This window comes from Capricornis sumatraensis, chromosome 10 (assembly GCF_032405125.1).
Source record: "Capricornis sumatraensis isolate serow.1 chromosome 10, serow.2, whole genome shotgun sequence".
NCBI classification, from domain to species: Eukaryota; Metazoa; Chordata; class Mammalia; order Artiodactyla; family Bovidae; genus Capricornis; species Capricornis sumatraensis.
The window spans coordinates 104,391,141-104,418,904 of record NC_091078.1 but is presented as its reverse complement, the minus strand read 5'-3'; the positions used below and the strand labels follow the sequence as shown (position 1 = coordinate 104,418,904).

At 59.5% G+C, this 27,764-nt stretch overlaps 1 protein-coding gene across 1 annotated transcript; it reads right to left on the bottom strand.

Annotated features, from left to right (window-relative positions):
- Nucleotides 1–51: 51 nt before the first annotated feature.
- Nucleotides 52–27,764, bottom strand: EFCC1 (EF-hand and coiled-coil domain containing 1). The gene is made up of 8 exons (XM_068983138.1): nucleotides 27,069–27,764; nucleotides 25,377–25,660; nucleotides 7,446–7,603; nucleotides 4,647–4,803; nucleotides 3,356–3,521; nucleotides 1,786–1,926; nucleotides 882–951; nucleotides 52–188 (listed from the first exon to the last, which is right to left on the bottom strand). Exons 1-8 carry the CDS (start codon nucleotides 27,735–27,737, stop codon nucleotides 52–54), a joined length of 1,782 nt encoding a protein of 593 aa, XP_068839239.1. The 5' UTR covers nucleotides 27,738–27,764.

Here is a 27,764-nt window from a genome sequence, read left to right as displayed (position 1 = left end):
CCCGGAGGCTGGTCTGATGGTGGCCAGGCTGCCCACAGGCCGGGCCAGCCCTCAGCAGGAGGTGGGGAAGGAGTGGGTGAAGGCTGGGCTTGTGGAGGCAGGGGCCAAGGGCTCTCTACGCAGGAGCTCACAGCCAGCCAAAGCTTGGCGCAGGGCTTCCAGCACGGCCGAGGGGCCAGACGGCCTGTCTGGGGAGAGAGTGGGCAGCAGGAGAGTCATTCTCTTCCCTGTGGCCCACAGGGCTGCCTGCCCTCCCCAGCCTGGCAACCCTCTCCCTCCGAGGACCCTGGGGAAGGCAGTTTCTAGTGCCCAGTTTCTGAACTCCTCCTTGATGCCCGGGGCCAGTCAGGGCACTGGACGCACCCGAGCCCTGCCCAGCGGTGCCTGGTGAGGCCAGTGGTCTCACCACCAGTGAACCTCCCCTCCTGATTTCACCGGGCATGAGCTGGCCCTGAGAAAATTGCGCTGCCCTGAACTTTGACCAACAGGGCCACGCGGCCTAGTGCTTAAGGGAGAGGCCTGAGGTCTAAGTGCAGCTGACCCTTGGCCTCTCTGTGCCTCAGTCTCCCCATCTGTGGAATGGGTGTGATAATAGTCCTTCCTCCGCAGTAAGCCCAGGGCTAAACTGGCAGCAGGGAGCCACCTGGCTTCCCCGGAGCCTGGCCACACTGGCTTTTATTAGGCCTTTTGCCTGAAGTGCCCACTCCCTGTCCTCAAATAGCGCCTTCAGCTTCCCGAAGCCTGCTCCTGACTGTACCCTCTGCAGGTGGGCTGGGCAGGAATGAGGCAGCATTTTGCAGGCAAGACACTCAGAACGGAGGAGCTGAGTCAGGATGCTGCCCAGGCCTTGGAAGATGGGTCGGGGACGGGGGCTCACCTACCGTGTGCAGGGTCCCTGCAAGCGTCCAGCGTGCTCAGCAAAATCTTCCCCAGGGCTTTTTTGGATATGTTCTTAAAAAAAGAAATGAGACAGGGCTGGACTGGCCATGGTTGCTGAATCTTCAAGCAATGGGTGGGACTTCGTGGCCCCTACAGGCTTCTGTGTGGCTCCCTGGGGGCAGGTAGAGTCCGTTCCCCAACCCCCACCCCCAGCCCATGGTCCTTTCCTGGCCCCCATCCCTGTGATGACTGCACTGCCCAGACTCTTGGTGGATACTGGAGCAGCGTGCAGGACCCATTTAATCCAAGATCACGTACTGACAGACCATTGTCCCTGCGCCCAAGGAGGCACTTGGGAAATGACCGTGAAAAAGAGCATTTTGACGGTGTTAGCTCCTTTAATCCTTGCAACAGCTTATTTTATTCTCTTTTTAACCAGTGAAAAAGCAGCGCTGAGAAAATGAGAACTCTTGTCTGAAGCTACCAGCCGGGAGGTGGAGGAACCGGGTGGTCTGTGCTAATAGGCGTCTGGTCTTGAACCATCTTTGAATTCCTGCGATAAATCCAACGGCTCACCTTGGTTTCTCTAACCGCTGCTGGGCTTGGTTTGCAGATATGCTGTTTAATATTTCTGCATCCACATTTAAGTGTGTCACTAGCTTATAATTTTCTTTTCTCCTATGGGTTGTCCTCTGGTTTTGCGATCAAAGTTATATCAGCTTCATAAAATGAATTAGAGAACCCCCCTTCTCTCTGATTACTTTCCCTGAGCTCTTTCTGTCTGGAGGCAGAGGTGACACCTGCCTCTGTGGGGAGAGCTTAGAGCCAGTGCCCGACGCGGGTGGGTTCCACCCCTGAGGGCCCCGCCCAGCCCTGCCCCCGGGACGCCAGCTCCCGTGAGCCCACCAGGTCGCGGAGCTTCTGCAGGAGCCCCAGCACGTCCTCCAGCTTCTCCTCCAGCAGGGACAGCCGCACCCTCTCCGTCTCCACCAACTGCAGCTCCTGCCGCAGGCTCTCGTTCTCACCCACCTTCCGCTGCCGCTCTGCCTGTGGGGACACCAGGGGCTCAGCGCCCGCCCTGCCACCCTCGACCCCATGCACACAGCACCACCCCCAGGCAGGGCCCACAGCCTGCCCTGGCCCTCCCACAGGGGTCATCTCATCCGGCCCCTGAGCCTACAGACAGAACCACCCTGTCTCCCCAGGGAGGGCGCTGAGGCCCACAGAAGCTGCACGCCTGGCCCAAGGCCTCATGGCCAGTCAGGCTGATGTAAGAATGTACATGCTTCCTTTCTGGTGGAAGGACTCCCTCCTTCCTTCTCTTCTCCATTCATCTGCTTGTCCTTTCTAAATTGTTTTGGTTGCAAGCAGGAAGCTAGTCTGGCCAGTTTGAGCCGAGGAGGAATTCACTGCCAGGCTAGTGGCTTGTCCCAGAATGGGTCGAGGGCTGGGGGCATGGAGGGTGAGGCAGAAGCGGCTGGACACTCCTGTCTGGGGGCTGCAGCTGAGGACACCCTGCAGCCATTCCCCACCTCCCTCGAGACGGGAGCCCCAGGAGAGGGGCCCGGCTGACCCAGCCTCGGTCACCGGCCCAGCCCTGGCCAAGCAGCATGGACGCTGCTGCTCCCTACGGAATACCAGGGGGAGAGGGTGGTGGGCTGCAGAATGCCACGTGGACACCTGCCTTCTAAAGCAGGGGCGGGGGGAGGGAGGCAGCCCCCGCCCCTGACAGCAGCGGACGGAAATAGAAGCAGCTGAAGGTGTGGCGTCCTTGGGCAGTAGGCAGAGCACGGGGCCTGTGGACTCGGGAGCGTGGTCTGAGGGTCTCAGGAACTGAGCTCCCCTCCTCCCCTCCACAGCCAGTTCTCCTTGGGGGAGGTGTCTCTCTTCCATTCATCTGGCTTTGATGGAGCTGCCAATCACAGGGCCCTGCCCGCCTACCATAGAGGACTGGTCCAGGTATGGGCACGTGACTGAGGCCGACCATTGGCGTTCTCCCCTGAGATTTACTGTGCGGGGCTCTTATTGTTTCTCTGGGGGTTTTAAGTAGGCTGATGGGAGCCTAGAGCTGCCTGGGGCCCTGCTTTCCCTCACCCTACCACATGGAGAAAGCCCCTCTATAGCAGGGAAAGTGAGGCCAGCACCCATGAAAAGAACTGAGCAGACGGATGGGGGCAATATAATCTGAGTCCCTGGATCCAGGTGCGCCTGACGCTCAGCTTAGCTGTTCTTTTGACACCATGCTCCCAGCTCCATCTGGTAATAAATTCCTGTTTTTTTCCCTTGAGCTGATCTGAGATGGATCCTTTGATGCGCAGTCAAAATATTCTTCATTAGATCTAAATCATCTCCTCTCAGAGCCTTGGTTTACCCATCTGCGAAGGGGGCACAGGACTTGGCTGAGATGGCTCACAGTCCTTCCACCTGTAAGAGACTAGCCATTGGTCTGGCTCCCAGCCTCTGGGGCTCCGCTGACCTCCTCCTCAGGCGTCCTCAGAGTCTTTGCACCGCAGTCCCGGGACCCCAGCTGCTCCACCAGCATGGCAACACAGGCCTCCAGCTCCCCCAGGGCGCGGGCATGGTTGGCACCGTCCAAGTGGCTGAAGCAAGTCATGAGCTTCTTGGCCATCTGGTCATCGCACCTGCAGTGAAGGAGAGTACCGGCACAGAGGGGGCTGCTTTCCAAAGTCTGTTCCAGCCTGCAGGGGGTGGGAATGCGTTATTACTGAGTCTGTCTCCCCTGAAAGCTAGGTGGGGCCATGGCACCCCCTGCCCACAGCCTTCCCCAGTGCCCCGTGTCATCAGAGCAAAAGCCAGAGGCCTCGCCCAGTCTGCCCCTTACCTCCCAGACCTCCTTCCCACTCACCTTCGCTCTTTCTGCTCCAACCACAGCAGCCTCCTCCAGGCCCCTCCTGTGTGCCCCGGGGCCTTTGCACCAGCTGTTCCCTCTGCCCGAAAGGCTTTCCCCTCACTTCCTTCAGATCTCTGCTCAAACAGCACCTTCTCAGCGGCTCCCCTAGCATGTCCTGCCCCCTCCTCATCCTCATGCTTGTCACCACTCAGGAGAACAGAGGCTCCTGGGCGGGGGTGTGGGGGGGAGCTGTCTTGGTTAGTGCTGTTTGCCAGGAGCCCTCAAATTTGCTTCATATGCTTGTTGACTTAACGGGTTGGTGATAACAGTGACCCAAGAAAATCGGCAGGACTTTATAATAAAATAGTCAGCACTGCCCATCCCCGACTCCCATGGAGTGCCTCCCGGGATCAGGCCCCATGGGGGCATTTTATACCCTCGATGGTGAATCCTCACAAATCCTCTGCCAGGCAAGTGTTGGCGTCCCATCTTAGAGACGGGAAGCCTGAGGCTCAGAAGTCAGCTGACTTGACCAGGGTAGGGGACGGGCTCAGGCATTGAGAGCAGTGGGTTAGGAAAGGGTCTGACACGTGGGGGGTCACACTCGAGCTGTGGGGCAGGTCCAGGGACTGTGGTCACCGGAGTGAGGATCAGGGGGAATTAAGCCACCTGGAAGCGTGCCCTTCCTCAGCTCATTTCTCCTTGACACTTGCCCAGGGTTTTCAGCTTGACCAATGGATCTGGGGACCGAGCAAGAAACAGCAGGAGGGGACCCAGCCTGGATGTGAAGCAGGAGGTCAGCCTCCCATGTTCCAGGCCCATTGCTGCAAGAGGGGCCGCCCTGTGCTTGTAGGACGACCATGGGGGCCTGGCCCCAGGTATGCCCGATCCTGGACGTCCTCACTGGAGCACGTACCTGCTCCTGCAGCCAGAGAGACCGGCCAGCAGCGCCGTGACCTCGGCTGGCGGCCGCCGTGCCTCCCGCCACTTCTCGCGGTCACCCTCCTCATCAGAGGCGGCCTGGCCCTCGACCGAGCGGAACAGCTGCTCGTCCAGCCCTGGGGAAGCACGGGCTGAGGACAGGGACAGAGGCAGGGGAGGAGCCCCCTCTTTGGGGGCCGCCCCGACTCCCCTTGGGAGCCCTCCCACCTCCGCTCTGCCCAGGCTCAGGGTGGACATGTGAGTCCAACCCGGCAGTCAGGGTGCAGCCGGCCGGCCGTGTGACTGGTGCAGGCAGGGCTGGGGACCCCGCAGGGGCCGGGGCCGGTCGGGCCAAGCCCTGACTCAGACTTCCAGGGAGGAGGGACGCCCCTGTTCCTCCCGCCAGGGCCTGGAGGGCGTGAGTCTGGCTGCTGGGGGTGAGGGGCACGCCTTCTGCACAGTGAGCCTCGCAGAGGCTGGTGGGCGAGGCCGGGGGAATGGGGCTCTGCTGACATGGGACTGTGCTGGAAGCCTGCTGGGACTTTTCGTGAGTTAGGTGAACCAGAACGTTCCCTTGAACTAGAGCGGTTCAGGCCGAATGGACAATGTCCTGACCAGCACGGCCCCTGGCCCCAGAGGCCTGCGCACTCGGGGGTGGGCCCCGGGCACCTGTGTTTCATGAGGCTCCTGGGTGATCCTGATGCACTGGCAGGTTTGGGCACCCCTGGCCTCGGCTGTCCTGATTTTGGACACCCAGCTGGGTTGGCTGCAGAGCCTTCTGTTTGTTCTCAATAAACAGTGTTCCAGACCCAGGAGAACCGGGCGTGAGGTGACTGGGCAATACTCTTTGATCATGTGATGGTGTTTCCAGTATTGATAATTTGGTTTTCTTCCTGGGATTTCCTGCTGCTGGTGTGTGTGTGTGTGTGTCTATGTGTGTGTGTGTCTGTGTGTGTGTGTCTGTGTGGTGTGTGTGTGTCTGTGTGTGTGGTGTGTCTGTGTGTGTGTGTGGTGTGTGTGGTGTGACTGTGTGTCTGTGTGGTGTGTGTGTGTCTCTGTGTGTGTGTCTCTGTGTCTGTGTATGTCTGTGTGTGTCTCTGTGTGTCTGTGTCTCTGTGTAAGTGTCTGTCTGTGTGTGTCTCTGTGTGTCTGTGTCTCTGTGTATGTGTCTGTCTGTGTGTGTCTGTCTGTGTGTGTCTGTCTCTGTGTGTGTGTGTCTGTGTGTGTGTCTCTGTGTGTCTGTGTAGTGTGTCTGTGTGTGTGTATCTGTGTGTGTCTGTGTGTCTGGTGTGTGTGTCTGTGCGTGTGTCTCTGTGTGTGTGTGTGTGTGTGTGGTGTGTGTGTCTCTGTGTATGTGTCTGTGTGTCTGTGTGTGTGTCTGTGTGTGTTTCTGTGTGTGTGTCTGTGTGTCTGTGTGTGTCTCTGTGTGTGTGTCTGTGTGCTGTGTGTGTGTGTGCTGTGTTTCTGTGTGTGTGTGTCTCTGTGTTTCTGTGTGTGTGGTATGTGTCTGTGTGTGTACGTGTGTGTGTGTGTGTCTGTGTGCTGTGTGTGTGGTATGTGTGTGTCTGTGTGTGTACGTGTGTGTGTGTCTCTGTGTGTGTGTGTGTCTGTGTCTGTGTGCTGTGTGTCTCTGTTTCTGTGTGTGTGTATCTGTGTGTGGTGTGTGTGTGTCTCTCTGTGTGTGTCTGTGTGTGTGTCTGTGTGTGGTGTGTGTCTGTGTGTGTGTGTCTCTGTGTGTGTGTCTGGGTATGTGTATCTCTGTGTGTGTGTCTGTGTGTGTGTCTGTGTGTGGTATGTGTGTGTGTGTGTCTGTGTGTGTGTGTCTGTGTGTGTATGTGTCTGTGTGTGTGTGTCTGTGTGTGTGTCTGTGTGTGTCTCTGTGTGTGTATGTGTCTGTGTGTGTCTGTGTGTGTGTCTCTGTGTGTGTGTCTGTGTGTGTGTGTCTCCGTGTGGTGTGTGTGTGTCTCTGTGTGTGTATGTGTCTGTGTGTGTGTCTGTGTGTCTCTGTTTCTGTGTGTGTGTGGTATGTGTGTGTCTGTATATATCTCTGTGTGTGTTTGTGTGTGGTGTGTGTGTGTGTCTCTGTGTCTGTGTGTGTGTCTGTGTGTGTGTGTGTCTGTGTGTCTCTGTTTCTGTGTGTGTCTGTTTTTGTGTGTGTGGTATGTGTGTGTCTGTGTATCTCTGTGTGTGTCTGTGTGTGTCTGTGTGTGTGTCTGTGTGTGTGTGTGTCTGTGTGTCTCTGTGTGTGTCTGTGTGTATGCGTGGTGTCGCTACAGTCACAACTGTCCCGGTACCCGAGGCCGGGGCAGTATGGGGCCTCTGAAGTCGTGTGAGAGGACTGGCGCCTGCAGCCTGCCCAGGCCTGCCTGCAGCCCAGCCGGGAGAGCCCTGGGGCGCCGGCTCAGACAGCGTCTCTCTGCTCTCCTTTGCTCCTGAGGCTGCACACCCAGCAGACCCGGGTTCTTGACGTGAAGGGCCTCTTTGTGGCCTTCTCTTGGTGACCAGCCAGCCCTGCCCGCACACCTGTGATGACGGGGAGCTTGCTCCCACTCCGGCTCCCTGGGTGCCCGACCCACCCCTGCATGGCGCTGACAGGAGACACGTTTCGCACCCTGAGCCAGAGCCCGCCTCCCTGAAGCCCACCCTCCCCCCAGCGTGTCCGCTCGCAGGCCTGCGGGGGTGGGGGAGCCTAGAGGCTGGGGAAGCCCGGCCTCAGCAGGTAGAGGGAGGGGCTCTGTCTGGAGGCCGGATGGTGGCATCAGCGCAGACGGGACCCTGGGTGTGCGGGACAAACCTTGGTCCGGGGGTCTGCTCGCCGGGCTGCTGTCGGACCCCCAGGCTCCCTCTCGGGGGAGCTCTGGGCCTCTGGTCTCACCATCCTCGGGTTCACTGCTCTTGGTGTGGGGCTCTGGGCTGGCTCGTGGTGAGCTTGGGAGCTGGGTGCCCTCTGACCTGTGGGGCGGTGGGGGAGACACAGGTGTTGAGAGGGCGGGGTCTCCGCCGGTTTCCTGCGGGAGAGTGTGGGGTGTGGGCCCACCCTCCCCACTGCTAAGGCTAAGCTGCCTGTGACATGCCTGCCGAAGCCCATGGGGGTCTCTGCAGCTGACCCCACCGGCCCACTACCTGATAGCCAGCTCGGCAGAGGCAGCTTTCCACGGAGGACAGTCACCCAGCTTCTCTTGCAGGTGAGACATAGGCTTATGACGCGATTTTAGCCAATGGGACTGGAGGCAAAACCCTCTGAGGAGCCTCTGTGTCCAGAAGGGTGTGGGTCCTGGGCTCCCACCTCAGCGCTGCCAGAGGGACAGCCAGTGGGACTTGGAGCCCCTTTTGCAGGTGGATCCCTGGAGCCAATGCCTCCGAGGTCCTCCCAGCTCCCATTGGGTTCTCGCCCTGTGCCAGTGGGCAGAGGGGCAGGAAGCCATCGGAGGGACCGGGAGTGCCAACCTTCTGTGTTTTATGAGCTGCTAACTCTGACTAATGATGCCCAGCATTCAGCACCCCCACCCCCCGCCCACCCAGTACAAGCTGAGAATGCGGAGGTGCTCAGAGGCAATCAGTGCAAGACCCCCTGGGTGTGGATTCTTGGTTCAGAGAGAAACTGGAGCTTAGGGCATATCATTTGAGGTCTAACTGGGGAAAGGACAGTCCCTCTCCACTCCAGAGGTCAGATCACAGCCAGAAGAGAAGACACCGGAGTCGAGGGTACAGGATCGCTTTCTCACAAAGACCGCTGACCGAGAACGGAATAGGCTTCCTTTGGAGGTGGTGAGCTTCCTGGCAGAGGAGGTGTGTAAAGAGTAAGGGGCTTCAATATGCAGAATTTTGAACAGTGTCGGAATGGGCTTCCCTGGTGGCTCAGAGGTGCAGAATCCACCTGCCAATGCAGGAGACACAGGTTGGATCCCTGGGTCGGGAAGATCCCCTGGAGGAGGGCGTGGCAGCCTGCTCCAGTACTCTTGCCTGGAGAATCCCATGGACAGAGGAGCCGGGCGGGCTGCAGTCCACGGGGTCGCAGAGAGTGGGACACGACTGAGCGACTGAACAGGAACAGCGATGGACCCAATCTAAGTCTTCCCACTGCGAGAAGCTGCTGTTTTCCCTCCATTATTTAAGGGCTTCAGCAAGCAAAATGAGCTGGCGGGGACAGCCCTTATGAACAGTTTCCTAGCAGAGGCTGGCCCACAGTCCCCACATCCCCACAGACACCGGGGTCTTTGAAGCTGGTTCCAAGGGCGACTTCCTGCGTCAACACCGCAACTAATCTCTCAGCATCCCTGTGAGGTGCCAGGCACTGCTCCGGGGCTGTGAACATGTCCTCCCAACACCCTGCCTGGATGGAGGCAGGGACCGTCCTGACTCCCGTTTCCCAGAGTGGCCAGCCCAAGTCACACGGCTCAGAAGTATAGGAGTTGGGTTTATGCTCCAGCCCTGCCAGGCACAGGGGACGCTTGTGCAGCGAGCCCGGAGCAGCCCAGCCCAGCTGCCGCCCTGGTTAGGGGGCTGCAGGTCACATGCGGCGGAGTCAGGAAGAGGAAGCAGCAGGGACAGAGCTGGGAGAGAGAGCGCCACAGACGAGGACACGCTCTGCAGTTTTCCAAGAGGCGAGACGCGGCTGCGGAGAAACACGGGTATTCCTCTTGTCCGGCAGCTGGCCCTCCCGGCCTGCATGGCTGGCCCCTCTCCGCGGGGTCCGTCTGCAGCCGCAGGCCCCTTTGCGTGTCGCATGGGCGAGCTGAGCCATCACCACCTTGGAACAGAGACAGCGAGCCTCCCAGCTCGTTCTCTGCCTGCTCCATGCACGTCCTGTCAGCCACCCCGCTCCCTGGCTGGACACCTCCGGCCCTCGGCTTCCAGGAGGCGCCATCCTCCCCAACGCCTTTTCCTTCGCTCGTCCTCCGCGTCCTGACCCTAAACCCGAGGACCTCGTCTCTCTTCCTCGGGCGCACTCACTCTGCAAGGGCTCAGCCAGCACCCCGGCTTCCAAACCTGCCTGCAGCCCTGGCCCCTCAGATCCTGTGTCCTCATGAACCGGCCCCCGTGGCTGCTGCCTGGTCACTTCCTCCTGGAAGCCCTGTGCAATCTGCAAGGCCTCCTTGTCTTCCTGCGTCTGCTCCTCCCATTCCCCACCCCCCCCCCCCGGGAAGGCCACTATCTTGGCCCCCCAAGCAGTGGCCATTGGCTTTGGCCACCTGGAGGTCATACGGAGAGGCCAGGCCAGGGAAGGGGGTAGTCACAGCAAAGCTGTGGACCGGAGCCTGCCAGGCTCCTCTGTCCATGGGATTCTCCAGCAAGAATACTGGAGTGGGGTGCCGTTTCCTCCTCCAGGGGATCTTCCCGACCCAGGGATCGAACTTCGTCTCCTGCATCGGCAGGCACGTTCTTTACTGCTGAGCCACCAGGAAAACCCATGCATGGAAGCCCGGCGGACACAGATGGAACTGCCGGCTTTTCCCACCTCGACAGGTTAAGAGGACGCGTCTGTCTGTAGGGTTCCTTGATGGACCGGCTGCAGATCCTCCCTGCAGTAGCTTCTGGAAAGCTCTGCTGGAATATTCTGGGCCTAGAAACTTGACGGGTTTTGGCCCCGGGACTGGACCTTGGGGCCCGTGGTTTAACGAGGGCTTCCCATAAGAACGAGACGCGTGGGGCTTGTCCGGGGAGCGGACCTGGGGGGCAGGCGGAGGTCACCTGCGGCCCCCTGACTTGCACCTCCGGCTTCCTGGAAGGCACCAGCCCCAAGGTCACAGAGAGGGGACCTGTGACCTGCGAAGGGTGTCTGGCTCTACCCCCACCCAGGCTGCCAGCACTCGCTGTCCTGGCTGTTTCTGGAAGACAGCTCCTACCCCATGCCTCTCTCCCTTCAAAATGGTTCAGCGGCTCCTACGGCTGAGAGAAGGGATGCCAGTATCCTTAACACAGCATCCACTGGGGGCCTCCAAGGTCCAGCCTGGTCTCCGGCTCCCTGCTGGTGGTGATCTCAGGGCCTGGACGGCCAGACTCATGACCCCCTGGTCGGTTGCCCTCTGGATGCTTGAGGAGCGCTGCCGACGCCTCACTGGGTGCCGGCTCCTGCTCTGCTCTTCCCGCTTAGGCGTGCACGTTCAGCTTGAAGCCCAGTGAATGCACAGTATTGCGCTGGTTTCAGCGGCACAGCAAAGTGTGTGTGTGTAAATGTATATATAAACGAAAGGGGACATGCAAAGCCTGAAAGGGAATACGTGTGCACACACACACGCGCGCTCTTTCTCAGCTGCTTTCCTGTCACAGGGCATCGCAGGCTGAGTGCAGCTCCTTGGGTTTCACAGTCAGTCCTCACTGTTGACCTGTTTCCCAGATCGCATGAGTGTGCGCTGCGTGTTTCAGTGGAAAAACTTATCTACTCTTCTGGAGAAGGCAATGGCACCCCACTCCAGTGTTCTTGCCTGGAGAGTCCCAGGGAGCCTGGTGGGCTGCCGTCTATGGGGTCGCACAGAGTTGGACACGACTGAAGCGGCTTAGCAGCAGCAGCAGCAGCTACTCTTCCGAGAAGCCCTAAGAAAGACTTACGCTCATTCCTGCCATTTCACAGATGAGCAAGCTGCGGCACAGAGCAGGAGGAGCTTGCGGAGACCCCGCGGCTCCCTCGGCCCGTCGGGTGCAGCCCACCAGGCTGGTCCCCAGGGCCCCCTCTCTCGTCTCGCCTCCCCGCCTGGACACCCTGAGCTCCTGCGGTCTTCAGCGACTGTTGGTGTTTCCTGGAGGGCCCAGCACAGGATGGAGCAGCCAGTCGGTGTTTGTCGGATGTATGAATGAATGAATGAGGGCATGGGTGAGTGACACCGTTGGCGGCAGGTCAGGTGATGAGAGGGAGAACGGGTCAGGTGGGCACAGGCCCCGCGTCCGACAGGATTCCAGCTCCTCCCGGCCCTCTGCTCTTGGATTGTTCCAGAAAGACAGTGAGAAGGGCATCAGCATTCAGACACCGGGGCCGTCCCAGGCCTGTGGATGCGGCTGACCCCCTGCCCAGCCCACGGAGGATTGGACCCTCCAGGCGAGAGAGTGAGCAGGACCTCCCCTAACCACAGGCATTTGGGGTCCCTGGCTGAACTGTTGACTAAAACAGATTTCCTTTCACGGGAAACTATCACCAAGAGCGAAAAGCCGGCATCTCTTGCAAAGATAGGAGGTAACTGGGAAAACACAGAATAACAGCAGAGCCGCCCGCGTAGGTCGGTCTTGTTTTCCGCCCGCCTCTGACCCAGGCTGTTGCTTCTCTGTTGAAAAGAGAGGTTGGCGCTGCTAAGGACAGCTGGAGACGCACCAGATCCGGCCCGGGACCTGAGCCAACAGGGCTGGTGGAGGCCCTCCCTGGCCGGCGACCCCACCACCGCCCACGCAGGCCGCTGTTCCCGGGGAGACACGGAGGGGCTGGGGGCGCTTCTGCAGAGGCCGGTCGCCCCATAGGAGTCGCCAAACGCCCCCTGTGCAGGCCCTCGTAGGGGGCAGCGGGCCCTCGCTGCCTGCTGCCCCCTCGTGCCCTCGCCCCCAGCTGACCCTAGTCCTCGTCCCGCCGGAGTGTCCCCTCCAGCTGCACACATCTGCCCACCGCCCGGAGCCCCCCCGGACATCTTCCTCCTGCTGGAGGCGGCGGTCGCCTCTGGCCCCCGGCCCGGCCTCCGACACGGCCTGACAAGGGCCAGATGTTCCTGAGTTCTCCCTCCGGTCCTGGCAGCTCCCGGCTCCAGGCCTCCAGTGGACGGACCCTCCCTGGGTTCTGCAGTGTGAAGAGAGGGCTTCTGCGGAGCTTTGCCTCCTGCCCCAGGACCCTGGTGTGACCGTGGGACCCTCCACGACTGCCCCTGCCCCCAGCCCCCATCTCAATCCCCTGTTCATCCGCCGGTAAACGCCGATGGCCCTGAAATGAAATACGGCGCTTCTGATCACAGGGGGTCCTGCCTCTGCCCAGTGTTCGGGGGGACCTTAGGCAGGACTCAGGTGAGCAGGAGGGGGGTGTGTGTGTTGGTTTTAACCTGAATTATTTAGGCTGCTGCTGCTGGTAAGTCGCTTCAGTCGTGTCCGACTCTCTGCGATCCCATAGACAGCAGCCCACCAGGCTCCGCGGTCCCTGGGATTCTCCAGGCAAGAACACCGGAGTGGGTTGCCATTTCCTTCTCCAATTATTTAGTCTGAGTGTATTAAAAACAACTAATGAGCACATCGAAGCATCTTCATCCTGTGTTTCTGACAACTTCCCTTCAAATGCTCAGTCACTCAACCGTGTCCAACTCTTGAGAGCCCACGGACTGTAGCCTGCCAGGCTCCTCTGTCCATGCGATTCTTCAGGCAAGAAAACTGGAGTGCGTTGCCATTTCCTCCTCCAGGGGATCTTCCTGACCCAGTTATTGAACTGGGTCTCCTGCACTGCAAGCAGATTCTTTACCACCCGAGCCACCAGGGACTATCTCTTTAAATCCATTAAGTAAAAAGAGTGAGATGATTTCAGGGAAAATAGTAACTAAAGACGAATAATACAGGTTTGACACAGAGATGGCAAAAATTGACACAGATCCTTGGACAGTGTCTGGACTTTGGCAAACGCCTGGAGAGCAGTGCATCGTGAGATCTGGGCACTGGTGGAGCCAGACCCTGGCCATGTCCCGCAGCCACTCATTCTGTCCCCTCGCAGCAGAGGACCCCACCTTTGACAGATTGCCACTCTCTTATAAAAGGAGGTTATGTTTATATGTCTTATAAAAAATGGTTATGTTGGAAGATCCCAAAGTGAGCTGAATAAGGGATAGACCTTGTCTTTACATATACTTTGAAAAAACTCTGGGTGATGCTTTTGAACTGTGGTGCTGGAGAAGACTCTTGAGAGTCCCTTGGACTTGCAAGGAGATCCAACCAGTCCATCCTAAGGGAAATCAGTCCTGGGTGTTCATTGGAAGGACTGATGCTGAAGCTGAAACTCCAGTATTTTGGCCACCTGATGGGAAGAGCTGACTCATTGGAAAGACCCTGATGCTGGGAGGGATTCGGGGCGGGAGGAGAAGGGGACGACAGAGGGTGAGATGGCTGGAATCGCCAACCTGATAGACATGAGTTTGAGTCAGCTCCGGGAGTTGGTGATGGACAGGGAGGCCTGGTAGTAGCAGTCCATGGGGTCGCAAAGACTCGGACACGACTGAGCGACTGAACTGAACTGAACTGCTGCTTTGTGATTTAAAGGAGAGAGAAATGAATTTTACAGTACACATTTCAATATGTAAATACTCAAGGTATAAAAAACTTTTAGATGATTAAACCTATTTAATAGTAGCTTAGTTTGAATTTCAGAGAGGTAAGGTAATAATCAGATATTTGTGATACTCTTTCCCTATATTTGACATGGATATAAGGGCTAGGAAACGGTATTCAGATAGATGGATGGATGGACAGGTGGACACAGAGACAGATAGATACGCAGACTCCCTGGGACACGGAGTGGCGGATGCCAGCGGACACAGGAGCTCCGCACCAGCTGGCTAAGCTTCACAAGTGTTGTTATCATCTGCGATGTGTTTATAAAATGATGAGCAACCCTTGGAAAATTCCAAACAAACCATAACATAACCTTTCCTCAATTGACACAGCATTGCATTCTAAGACTCGGTGTATTAAAGCTGTACAAAAAAAAGTGTGTTTATATGTAAAGCAGAGTTAGATGGTAGTCTCAGATAATTACAGTGAAAAGCACGTTTTTCGTGGGATGAACACCCAGCTTGGCATTTGGAAGTTTTTTGGGGTACAAGGTAACCCTGGTGGGTGGTACAGGACCTACCCAAAGGCCTGTGTCCCTGGGAACCACCCACCCCCATCAAGTGCCTGGAATGCTGCCCACCTGGTCATTGAGACAAGCAGGCCCTCCGAGTGAATGTCCAGGGTGTCTCTGGTGGGGATACTGCTCCCATGGAGACACCTTGTCCTCTAGGAACGACCCCCCAAGACCCCACAGCCTAACTCCTGCAACCTGTGAATGTGGTGAGGTGTCACTCCTGGGATGCTGTTACATTATATGGGACAGCTGACCTTAAGCCTGGGTATTATCTCCACCTCATCACAGTTTAAAAACAGAGAACTGTCTTGGCTGGTGCAGAAGAGGAAGTCAGGGAGACATGAAGTATGAGAAGGACTTGGGTCATTGCTGGCTGGAGGATGAACAGGCCCACGGGAGGCAGTATGTGGAGAGCGACCCCTGCCAACAGCCAGCAAAAGACAAGGATTATAGTCGTAAAACCATAAGGACCTGAATTCAGCTCCCCTTGGGTGAGCTTGGAAACAGATTCTTTTCTTGAGTCCCAGGTCAGCGGCACCTTAATTTCGGCCTTGTGGGAGCCCAGGCAGAGAGACTAGGCAAGCCTGCCTGGAATTCTGGCCTGCAGAACGTGAGATCATAAATGGATGTTGTTTTGAGTGCCTAAATTGGTGGTAATCTGTTATGGTTGCATAGAAACCAAATACAACAAACCAAACAGGCACACCCATCTGTCTCGTTGGCACAATCTCAGTTATTCCATCAGACGCTACGTGGCCAAGTGCCTCCAGACAGGAGACCTGATTGGTCTAAGCTGATCATGGTGATTCCTTCTTTTCGTCAAAGGTTTGTTTAGGAACAGGCATATGATACAATCCTGGCCGGTGAGAAGTAAGAAGATGTCTTCCAGGAGAATCTCTGGGAACAGAGGAGTTGAAGGAGGAAGTTATTTTTCTGTCTCTGGATGTGGCAGTGATGCCTGGGGCAATGGCAGCCATCTTGTGACCACGAGGGGCCTCTGCTGATAGACCAAGATGACAAGCTGAGGCAGACCGAGTCGGAAGCTGGAGAACTGGGTACCTGCACACATCACTGAGCTGCTCTCCCTTGGGCTTCTCATGCAGGAGCTTGTGTTCCTGTGGTGTAAGCCGTTCTGAGCAGAGTTATCTGCTACTTGCAGCCTAAAGTGTGGTCAGTGATAAACTGAGCGCTGCCTGGGCGTTACACGAGGGGTTGTGTAGGCGAATCAGCGCACGGCCTCGTGCCACAAGGGCACCAAAACGGGGCTCTGCTCCCCTCCTGCCTCAGCCCCTGCATGGTCAGGGCTCAACCAGAGAAGGCGGGCCAGTAGGGGATGCCCACCTATGTTCACACCTGTCCCTGCAGAGCTGTCTCAAGAGCTTTACCACCCGGAAGCGGCCCCTGTGGCTGGGGGGCCAGCCCAGCAAGTCTGAAATCCAGAGGAGGGGCTCACAGGCGTCTGGAGCCCTGGATGCGGTGGGACCCCGTTGTTTCAGGGAAGCCCTCAGCCTCACTTACAGGCATTCGCTTCACCCAGATTATCCAGGATCATCTGTCTCTCTTACTCCAGTGCAACTGGTTGTGAACTTGAATTCCACCTCAAAACACCCACGGCAACCGTGGGTTACCGTTTGAATGACTTGGGCTGTACCCAAATGGCTCAGCAAGGTGGTCCAGTCGGAGACCATGGAACATCCCCGGATTCAGCTTTTTTCTGAGCTGGACGGAAAACGTCACTCGTGTTTGCTTCCCTCCCTCTGTTCGTCCCTCTGACACCCAGCGGCCCCTAAGCTTCAGGAAGCTCCTGGGCAGAGTGGACACTCGAGGCCTGGCTAGGAGCGGGGGCGCCAGGCGGCTGGAGATCCCAGAGGCTCTCAGGCCGGCTGCCTTTCCTGAGCGAAGGCTCAGAGGAAACAACAAACAACAGTAGGAAGGCGGGCTCAGCGGGGGACCGTGGAGGAAGGGCTGAAAACAAAGCCCGCGGAGCGGAGGGTGCAGGCAGCGGAGAGTGCTGGGGCCGGGGCGCCCTTCTCAACTGGCCCTTGTTTCTGCTCCCGGCTGAATGCGGGGTGCTGCCTTTACTGGGGGCCAGGTGCAAAGGGGTGTCCAAGCACCCCCCTCCAGTGCCGGCTGTTAATTCTGCTCTGAAATGCGTCTGACAGAAGCAGTGTGGCAGCCACCGTGTGTGCTGGAAACGGTGCACGCGGTGAAGCGGTCCCCCCTGCGGGAGCAGGCCTCGCTTGGGGCCACCTGGAACCGGCAAAGTCACGACAGAAATAAATGGAAGATGGGAAGGCCAGGGGCGATCAGAGATGACAGAGCAGAGGCCAGGGCCTCTGAAGACGTCATGGGATGTAGCTAAGACGGCTGGGTGGATGTGAATTTGTCAGGAGTCCCCCAGTGTGGTCAGGGCGCCTGAAGTAGGCAGGGAGAGGTTTGGGGTGTGAGGAACAGAGAGGCTGGCGCAGCTGGAGGTGTGCACGTGGGCAGACTGGAGGACGCTGGGGCCGGAGTGGGGGCCCCACCACCGTGACCACCGTAACGGCCAAAGGCAACTGACTGGTCTGGCAGTCAGGCCACCCGGGTCCTGGGAGGCTGCCCCTGGCCTGCAAAACCAATGACATGGTCTGCTCGTCACCCATCTGCGTGCCTGAGGCCACCGGCCCGGCCTGCAACTGGGAAAGCAGGGTTCTGAACATGGGGTCACAGAGCATCCCCAACATAACCTCAGAGGCACAGAGCTGAGGCTGTTCCCGAGCCCACCCCGACGGAAGCAGGAGAGCCCGGGACTCCTGGGCGCCGGAGGACCGAGTCCCGCCTGGGCTGTGCCCTGACCGCCTGGGTGGCCTTGGCGGGATCGCCATCCCTTTCCGAAGGACACATTTACGGCACAGATTGCTGTTCAGTCGCTAAGTGTGTCTGACTCTGCGACCCCGCGGACTGCAGCCCGCCAGGCCTCCCTGTGTATCACCAGCTCCCGGAGCTTGCTCAAACTCATGGCCGTTGAGTCGGTGATGCCATCCGACCGTCTCATCCTCTGTCGCCCCCTTCTCCTCCTGCCTCAGTCTTTCCCAGCGTCAGTCTTTTCCAGTGAGCCAGTTCTTCGCATCGGGTGGCCAAAGGATTAGAATTTCAGCTTCAGCGTCAGTCCTTCCAATGAGCACTCAGGACTGATCTCCTTTAGGATGGACTGGTTGGATCTCCTTGCAGTCCAAGGGACTCTCAAGAGTCTTCTCCAACACCACAGTTCAAAAGCATCAATTCTTCGGTGCTCAGCTTTCTTTATGGTTCAGCTCTCACATCTGTACATGACCACTGCACACACTGGCTTTAATCAAGACCCTTCTCCCGGCAGGAGGCCACCACCCAGACCCTAGGCTGTCAGTGGAAGTGTGGGCCCAGGCTGTGCCTTGAGGGAATCCGGCCGGGGACACGCATTTGCCTGGGGGTAGGCATCTCTGGGGGACGCTGTCCATCAGACAGCTCAGCAGGGTGTTGCCGGCTCCTCCCTCCTCGCTGTCTCTGCTCGCCCGGCTCCTGCCCGTGGGCCCTGCCCTGGCTACCACTCTCACTTGGCCGTGGATGAGGGGTTTCGGGGCAGGCCGTGCTTTTCCGGGTAGAAGAGGGCCGATGTCCGCCTGCCTTCTGCCTTTAATAGTGTGGTGAAGGCCACGTGTCTGAGGGACATCTCTGAAGATGCGTCACACGACCACTGGGAAAACCACAGCTTTGACCGGACGGCCCTCTGTTGGCAAAGTAACGTCTCAGCTTTTTCATATGCTGTCCGGGTTGCTCATGGCTTTCCTTCCAAGGAGCAAGTGTCTTGATTTCATGGCTGCAGTCACCATCTGCAGTGATTTTGGAGCCCAAAAATATAAAGTCTGTCACTGTTTCCATTGTTTCTTCATCTACTTCCCATGAAGTGCTGGGACCGGATGCCATGATCTTAGTCGTCTGAATGTTGAGCTTTAAGCCAGCTTTTCACTCTCCACTTTCACTTTCATTAAGAGGCTTTTTAGTTCCTCTTCACTTTCTGCCATAAGGGTGGTGTTATCTGTGTATCTGAGCTTGTTGATATTTCTCCTGGCAATCTTGATTCCAGCTTGTGCTTCACCCAGCCCAGCGTTTCTCATGATGTGCTCTGCATATGAGTTAATAAGCAGGGTGACAACCGCCTGATTGGGGCCTCCCTGGTGGCTCAGACTGTAAAGAATCTGCCTGCAATGCAGAGACCTGGCTTCAATCCCTGGGTCAGGAAGATCCCCTGGAGGAGGAAATGGCACCCCACTCCAGGATTCTTGCCTGGAGAATCCCGTGGACAGAGGAGCCTGGTGGGCTACAGTCCCTGCGGTCGCCATGAGTTGGACTAGAATGAGCAACTGACACTTTCACACTCACTTAACCGCCCACTGAAGGCTTCTTGTGCTCAAGCAGGACCCCCTGGAGTCAAGAGGAGCCAGTTGCCTGACCCCTGCCTCCTCAGCCTGTGCCCAGTGGGAACCTTTGCTGAGCTTGGCTCCCGGGGTCTGTGACTGTGAACGTGACCATGTGCAAGTCCCGAGGCATGGTGTGCACTCCCCTGAGCCCCGAGGCCCCGGCTCAGCATCCGGCCCGCGTTGCGCTGACACCCACGGGTCATCGCAGCGCTCTGCTGGCACTGGGGTGACGCCCGCTCCCTGACCTAGCGTGACGGGAGGGCACCAAGACTCGCTCTGGGTGACCCCTTGCCAGCTCCTCCACCCAGAGGAAGGTTCCCCTCGTCCAGGCTTCCGCTGCCTCCCGCTCTCCTGTCTGTCTTGCCCTGCAGAGGAAGTGGCTGGGGCAGAGAGGCTCCACCCAGCTCCAGGTGGGCCCTCGGGGTGTGGGCTGGGGGCTGTCCCTTCTCGGGCGCTGCACCCAGAAGCAGCGCTCTCACCGGCCTTGCCTCCTCTCCCCGACTGCCCATCTCTCTCCACAGCCTGAAGGGGGATGTGAAGCTCAGAGCAGCCGCTTCACTCCCTGTTTGTCTTGCTCGTTCTCTGGGGCAAAGGCCTCGTGCCTCAGCCCAGCGCTCAGGGCCTTTCACCATCCGCACCTGCGCTCCCAGCACCCTCTGCCGCTCCCCACCTCACGCCCGCCAGCCACAGTCCGCCTCCCTGCTCCCTCGAGGCGCCGGGCCTTTGTTTGCGCTCACAGTGACCCGAATCTGCCGTCCCCGAGAAAACTGCTATTCACCCTTCAGCACCCAGCTCGAGTGATGGCTTTCCCCCGAGAGATGCCCCAGCCGGCATCACGCATGCCTCCTCTGTGCTTGCCCACACTCTGCAACTCCGGCAGGACCCTGACACTCAGCGGGCACTGCCCACTGCCTGTGGAGGCCCTCACGCACAGCGGGCTCCCGGGGGCCAGACTCTCTCCAGGGCCGGCCTCCGGCTCCTATCAACAACACCGACTGCCATCACCATTACTGTTTGTGGGGATGCTGTGAGAAGGGAGAGATGTAACAGTCATCTCCAGCTTTATCAAGGATCTTCTCAGTGCTAAGCAGCATTCTAGGTGCTTCCTATGTATTGGCACTTTATCTTCAAATTCCCTGTGAAGTGGGTGTCAGAACAGTCACTGCTCTTGCCCCGTTTTACCGATGAGGATACGGAGGCTCGCAGCGGCAAGAATGATGCACACAGGTCAGCGCCCCAGAGCTGCACCCCAGTCTGCACCGCCCTGCCCCCACCTCACTGATCACCCCGCACCCAGCACCCAGCTAGGGGTGCGGGGTGATCGCAGCGAAGAAAGGGAGGCTCACAGAGGGCAGGGACCAGCTCAAGGGCCCGTGTAAGCATCTGGGAAAGCTGGGATTCAAGTCTAGGCCTGGCTGGGCCTCCCAAGCCTGCCCCCTGCCCCAAACCCCCTCTGCGGCTTGGCCGGGGTGGTCCGGTGCGGCAGGCGCCCGGCCAGCACTGGCCCTTTGTGAGCTGGGGTATTGTCCCCGGGAAAGGCCTTGGTTCCCACGAGCGGCCGCCCACACGCTGGTTTCTCAGGATACTGGCAGCTGCATCCCCCCTCTGCTCCAGATGGCCCCTCGCCCCCCACCCTCCTGTCCCCCTGACGTTGCCCCCCTAACCCCCTGGTGGGGCAGGAGAAAGGCGGTGGCCCACAAAGCCCTCATCTTTGTGGAGGGCAGCCCAGTGGGCGGGCCCCCGCCTCCCTCCGTCTCCACTGCCCCCACTCCAGTCTTCTCATCCTTCCTGGCAAACACAACAAAGCCGCAGAGGAGGCCGGGTGGCTCTTTCTTCAGCTCCAGCTGAGCTGGCTTTTTGGTCTCTTTCTGAAGGCGGAGCCCACCGCCGCCTCCCCCTGCCCAGCAGTGCTGGCCCCAGGCTGCCCGGCCAGGTGTCTTAAAGGGCCAGCTTCTCCTCGACAGCGCGGGGCAGGGGCGGTGGGCAGAGAGATGGCTGAGACTCGAGGCTTCAAGAGAATCTGCGGTCACCGAGTGGAGGGCGGCTCTGCTGGAGGCAGGGTCAGGCCCCGGGACGGCTCGGCGCCTGCCCGGGGCTGGATGCCTGTGCCTTTGCTGCCGAGACGTTCCCGAGGCTGCTTCTGTCCACACGCCCGTTGGTCCCGACACTTGCTCATTCACTGTCTTCCTCGGGGCCTGGGCTGGGTGCTGGCCTAAGAACCTCAAGCCATCCTGCTTCCTCGCAGGGTTCGTGGGCTGGGCCCAGAGACCGGTTATAAGCCCATCCTTATTGGGCCGACTGGCCCATCCTCCCGGCAACTTTTGAGGCACAGGACAGGGAGGTCGGGGAGGGTGCAGAGTGGCCGGCAAGAGCTGACTTTGGGGTGTGCATTATTCAACGTTTCTGGGACGTGCACTCCTGTGATTCTCCCGGGAGGAGCTCAGACCCAGAGTTCGGCAGGGTTCCCCCCGGGTATGTGTGTGTTCGGTAGGTCAGTCACCATAGTCTGGCCAGTCAGGGCATCACATGATCCTGACTCCTGGTGGGTTCAGGGACGAACATGCTTCCAAGTTGGTCCGTTGAGGCTTAGCCTGGCGCTTCAGGAGGCTGACTCAGACCAGAGATGGTCTCCCTACTGGACTTGGAGCTTTGTAGATGTCAGTGCCTCAATGGCTGCCAGGGGAGAGACCTTGCCTGGGAGCGAAGCCCAGAGCTTCTGTATCCTGGTGACATTGTTTAAGTACCTGGATCCAGCCATGCCTGAAGCTGGTCTCATCTAAACTTTAGTAAAAGCCAGCTCCTTTTTTAAGTGAGTTGGACTTTCTGGCACTCATTAAGAGACCTGGCTGATGGAAAGAGACAGTGAGGAGAGAAAGCTGGAGAGTGTTTGGGTGTAGCTTGGGAGGAGTGACAAGGAAACACTGTGTTCAGATGGAGGGCTAAACGGCATCGTATAAATCGTGGTGTTAAATATTCCGTGTGAAACTGCATTACCGCATCGTAATCCGCGTCTTCCCCTCGGGATCATCAGTTGTGCCCACTCTGGTCACACGTGTGCCGGGAGGAGGGACTGTCTTGCGGGATTTGGAGGAGCCGAGTCTGCTGTCTGGGCCGAGTGAGCCTGAGGAGGCCAGCTGTGCGCAGCAGGAGCCCCGAGGTTGATGGGCCCAGCAGCCCTCCTCTGCAGGCGGGCCGGCTGGGTGAGCTCCAGGAGGCTGTGGCCGCGTTGATGTGCGGGATGCTTGTATGAGATCCAGGCCCCTCCTGGTTCTGCAGGCTGTGGTCGCTCCCTTGGGCCCCTCTGCACAAAGCATGTGCGTGTCCCCGCGTCAAGTTCATGGCCTGCTTTGCCCAGGCCCAGGGACCCTCAGAGGGCAGTGGGCATGCCTGTGTCTGTTCTGTGTGCCCAGCGTATCTGCACAGGGCTTTGTCCATGGAGGGTGGTTAGGAAATGTGGGACAAATACCTGAGGGTCTCCAATGGCTTAAATATCTCCTGTCTGTTCTCCTGGGTTCCTAGTCAAGACGGTGGATGGAGGTGCTATGAGAAGCGCCCTTTCTATCTTCAAACACACAGAAGTGCTGGAGAAAACCTTACCATTTAGGAGAATGCAGAGCCAAGGTCACAGATTAGAAGGTAAGATGCCCGGCTTGTGTGGGGAGTGGGAGGTGGAGCTGAAATGCCCCCAGGGGGTCAGGACTGGGGGTCTGAGGCCCAGGTGGCACAGGGGTAGGGGTCCCTGCGTGCTGCGTGAAGACAAGCAGGCCCCTGCAGGAGGAGAGAGCCCATCCAGGGGCCGTCTCATCCACAGACAGAGGCGAGAAAACCCCTCCGACTGCTTCGGGATGCTGCCTGAGGTGCGGGGCCCAGTTTCTCACCAGCTGTGCAGTGAGAAACCTTGAGCTAAGAAAGGCATCTAGAAAGCAGCCCAGAATCAGGCCCTGGTGGGGACAGAGAGGGAACACCCCCCACACACACTGCGATCGGGGGACCCTCCAGGGTCCTAACGTCTGTCAAAGCTGGGCTCAGGGTGGCCATCCCCATCATGACGGGGAGAAGTGGACAGGCTGGGGTTACAGCAACGCCAGAGAGATGAGAGGGGGCAGCTTCCTCGAGAGACAGGGCAGGGCTTGGGAAGGGAGGTGAAGGCCCAACTTCGAGAAAGAACTCAGAGCAGTTCCTCCTGAGCAGCGAGGAAGAGCGGCTGAGGTCACACCTGAGGAGGGGCTCCGCAGGGGAAGGAGGCTGGTGTGGAGTCGGGAAGCTCAGCCGAGTCCTGGGCCCCTCGAGCTTGGTTTTGTGACCAGTGTTCTTGGCTGTTCTGTTCCCTTCCGTTTCCTTTCTTCAAAGACAGAGAGCGTGGGGGGCAAGTCAGCCTTCAAACCTGCAAGCTCTGACTGGAGCAAACAGACAGAGGAGGCCTGCTCCCGGGGCGGGGCCGGGCTTAGGGGCCGGGAAACAAGTGGCGGCCACCACCTAACCACTGCAGGAGGGCCACTGTCTGGCCCTGGGCTTCCGCATTCGCCGGGCGTAGCCTCTGGGGCCTCTGCAGGATCTGCTCCGTTCCCTTCCTAGGGTGGTGGTTTGGTTGCTAAGCCGTGTCCAACTCTTGCGACCCCATGGACTGTAGCCCGCCAGGCTCCTCTGTCCATGGGATTCTCCAGGCAAGAACACTGGAGTGGGTTGCCACTTCCTTCTCCAGAGGATCTTCCTGACCCAAGGATCGAACCAGGAGCCCCAGTTTGGTTTGGGATATCAGCATCACCTGACTCTTGCAGGTAGAGGCAGCCACATGCTGCAGTTCTGGCCAAGCTGGAGGAGGTGCAAGTTCCAGAGGGAGAAGCGGGGGTTGGGGGGTGAATATCAAGGCAAAGCTCACTAGCAGAAAATCCTTCTGGCCCTCAATGTCACTGGTCCATCTTATGCCTGGATAGCAGACATGAGGTCTGGAGCTGCAGCAGCCATCTTGTAACCATGAGCCAACAACAAAGAAGGTGAAGTGGAAATAAAGAAAGAACACAGGCCTGTAGCAGACAGGCCTTCCTGCTCCACTTTCTGGCTGTGAGGCCCTGGGTATGTCACTTCACTTCTCAGAACCTCACTTCCCACAGTTTATAAGATGGGCAGACCTCTCCCTTGCAGTCTTGAGCTGATTAGATCACGCACTGCCTGTGCACCCACGTTCTGTCCTCTGAAGAGCTATATGAATGTGTGGAGTTACTTTTACAACCATGCTGTAAAGGACAGTTCTTTTAGGTCAAAAGAAAGAAGAGACCGTCTATTTCTCTTCTTGGAGAAAGATCCAAGGCTGGATATGGGCCTTAAGCCAACGAGCCCTGCTCCCCAGCTGATCAGCTCTGCAAACAGGAAGTGGCCGTCCAAACATTTGGAGCTGCAGGAGGCTAGCCCAGAGCGGGCGACTTCCTTCCAGCACTATGCTTTTTCATGTCCCCACTGAGAGCACCTCAGAACTCAAGGACACTGTCCACCCAGTGAGGAACTAGGTTCAAAGCCATCCCTTCTGGCTGCCCCGCCCGCCAGGCCGGGCCAGACCAGCTTCCTTTTGGGCTGGAGGCGGATAGCAGCCCCCACAAGCCTCCACGGCTTCATGCTGTCCCGAGGGAAAGGCTGACGTCCTCGCCGTGACCTGCGTTGGCCCGGTCCGCGCCTGCCTCTCCTGCTCCATGCCTCCAGCCCAGGTCCCTCCTGTCTGTGCCCTTTACCTACCGTGTTTCGTTTTCTGGAGCATTCTCCCCTCCTCCCGCCCCTGGCCCATCTCGCATCTCGCCAGGTAACCCCTGTTCACAGTGGCCCCCTGCAGCCTCACACAGCGGCTGCACAGAGCCGGTGCTCAGTACACGTGGGAGGCACGCGGGGCGCCTTGGAATTTGAAACGGTGGGAGCTCTGTTCACTGAGCACCAAAATGAGCCAGGCAGGGCCTCACGGCGTCTTCACAGCCACGCGGGCAGGCAGGAACCGCAGTCTCCATTCCACCCAAGAGGAAACGGGGGCTTGGAGGGGGCCAGTGACTTTCCCAAGGTGTCATGTCGGCAGAGGTCCTGCCAGGATGTGAACCTTGGTCCCAAGCCCAGTGTTCTGCCCTGGCGGAGCGAGCACAGGGCTCCGGCCCGTCTGTCTCCTCACCTGGAGAAGGGGGACAGCATGGTACCTGCCTCCCAGGGCTGGCGGCTGGGGGGACTCGGTGAGTTAAGTCACCTGAGTGCTCAGAGGCCGGCCCATCTTAGGTGCTCAGGAACTCTTAGCTGTTGCCATCATAGTATCGCACTGATCCGTCAAAACAAATATGAATAAACATATCCTATTACCCGCCCATCATGAATATGCAAATGGAGGGACTTGATGGGTGAACAGGCCCCTGGCCGGATGGATGGATGAGTGGATTCGTGAACAACAGCGAACCATGAGAACGAGTGGGGAGGAGGAAAGCCCCGGAAAACGGGAGGGGATCCCCGACCCCAGCCCCCCGCTCACCTGTAGCGCCGCAGCTCGACCTCCAGCCGCCGCAGCCCGCGCTGCAGGCCGGGCACCTGGCGCGCCAGCGCCTCGAGCTCGCGGACGCGCCCCAGGCTGCGGAGCACCGCCTCCCGGGCCTCCTCCGCGCGCCGCCGCACCTCGGCCTGGCCCCGGCGCAGCCGCCCCGCGTGGGCCTCGGCCGCCGCCAGCGCGCCCCGCGCCTGCCGCAGCTCCCGCGCCGCCGCCTCGGGCTCGCCGCGCGCCGCCTCCTGGGCGCCCTCCTGGCTCTTCCAGAGGCCGACCTGCCGGGACAGGGCGGCAGGGCAGGCGGTGAGCGCCTCGCGCGGGATCCCGACCCGGCCCAGAGCGCGCGAGCAAACCCACCGGGGCCATAAGCTCCGTTAGCCCTCGCCCTAACTCTGCTAAGACAGGAGCTCGCACCGTCCGGTGGTAATGCGTGCCCCCGGGTAAGCGATGCGGGCCAGCGAGGCCCGAAGCTCGCGCTGTTCTTTGCGCGGTTCCAGTGAGTCCCCAGACTCTTCTCCACCTCCTGCCCTTGGGGCACTCCGCCTCCAGCCCACAGAGGTGGTCCCCTCTTCTTGGCCTCAGGCCCATCTCCCCGGCCCTGCCCACTCCTAGCCGCTTAACGGGGAGGTTTCCTTCTGTTGCGTTTATGGCTGTGCCTTCAGGCGCCTAAAATAGGCCTGGCACACAGTAGGTGTTCAGTAAAGACTTAACGAAAGGAAAAGGAAAATGGCAACCAACTCCAATATTCTTGCCTGGAGAATCCTGAGGACCGTGGAGCCTGGAGGGCTGCCGCCTATGGGGTCGCACAGAGTCGGACAAGACTGACGTGACTTAGCAGCAGCAGCAAAGACTTAACAAATGATCCTGGACGATCTTACTCCACAGAACAAGAGTAAGCCCCCCGCCCCAGGCTTTGCTTCTGGGATGCCCGTGGGCGTGGCCCTTGCCTTGGCCACTAAAATCTGCGCCTGGACCCCTGGGCGCTTCTGGGTCTCTCCCTACCCCTCGGGGCTGTGCCCGTGCCGCGTGGGGAGCAGGCAGCTCCCTCAGAGGCTGTTCTGGGCCTCGTCTGATCCCGCACCTCTTCTCATCCCCTTTGGCACAACGCTGGTGCTCAAGTGCTTGCTGACTGAATCCCAGAAGCCTGCCCTGGGTCCGTGCCTCTCTCGGCGCCTGGCCCCCACAGCGCTGGGTGGCCTTTGCCTGCCCGATCGCCAGTGTGACACTATTTAGGCCCGGGGACGCGAGGCCAGGCCCCGAGGCAGGCCTGCAGTGTTTGTTGAGTGACTGCATACAGCTGCCGGTAGACCCCGTTAGGCAGGGAGCTCCTTAAGGGCCGGACAGAGTCTTCCCCACACCTTATCTCCTAGGCCTCCCGGAAGCCTCTAGAGGCCTATGTGAGACCGTCCGGGTTTCCTGGAAGGGTCCGGGCCTGGATCAGAGGGCAAAAGGAGACGGGTGCGGGTGGGGATGGTTTCCCCAGTGGGGCTGGGGTTTGGGGGTGGGGGGAATGGGCGATGTGAGTAGGGGAGAGGCCCCGGGGGGGTGGAGTGGCTGGGCGGCAAGTAGGCCCAAGCCAGGCGGGCTGCCCCCGGCTCGCCCCCTCCTGCCCAGGAGGGGCTCTCAGCCCGCCGCGGTCGGCCCTTCCCCGCCCAGCCCCTTCCGCCCCGGCCGCGGGCGCACCTGCAGCGCCAGGCAGCGCGCGTCACTGCTCTGAAGCGCGGCCCGCAGGTCCTCTACCAGCTCGCGCAGGCTGCTGTTTTCCTCCTCCAGCCGCGCCAGGCGCTCGCCGTCGGGGCCGCTGTCGGTGCCGGGCGGGCGGGCAGCTCGGCGGCGGCGGCGGCGCGGGCGGCGCAGGCGGATCTGCGTCTCGATGTGCTCGCTCAGAGCGCCGCGGGGCAGACGGGGCCCGGCGCGGGTGCCGAAGTAGCCGCAGAGGCGCGCGTGGAACTGGCGGAAGGTGAGCTCGGGCGGCTCCGCGCGCAGCGCCAGGCGCGCCTCCTCCTCGGCATCCTCGTCCCATTCGGCGGCCTCCCCAGCGGCCGCGTCCCCCGAGATCACGTCCCCAGAGTTCGTGTCTCCGGCGGCCGTATCCCCGGAGGCGGCAGCCCCCTCGAAGCGCAGTCCCAGCACCGCGCAGAGCGCGCGGAAGTCGGCGCGGGGCAAGCGGCCGGCCCCTCGGCAGTCCAGGTGGTGGAAGACCTCCTGCAGATACTGGTCCAGGCCGGTGGCCAGCACCACGATCTCGTTCTCCACGCCGCGGTCCAGCCCGTAGTGGTGCGCCAGGGCGCTCAGGAGCCACTGCGTGCGCCGCGCCGGCCGCCGGTACGGGTCACTCGCCGCGCCTTCCATGCCGGCTTCCGCGCCCGGGCCGCTGGG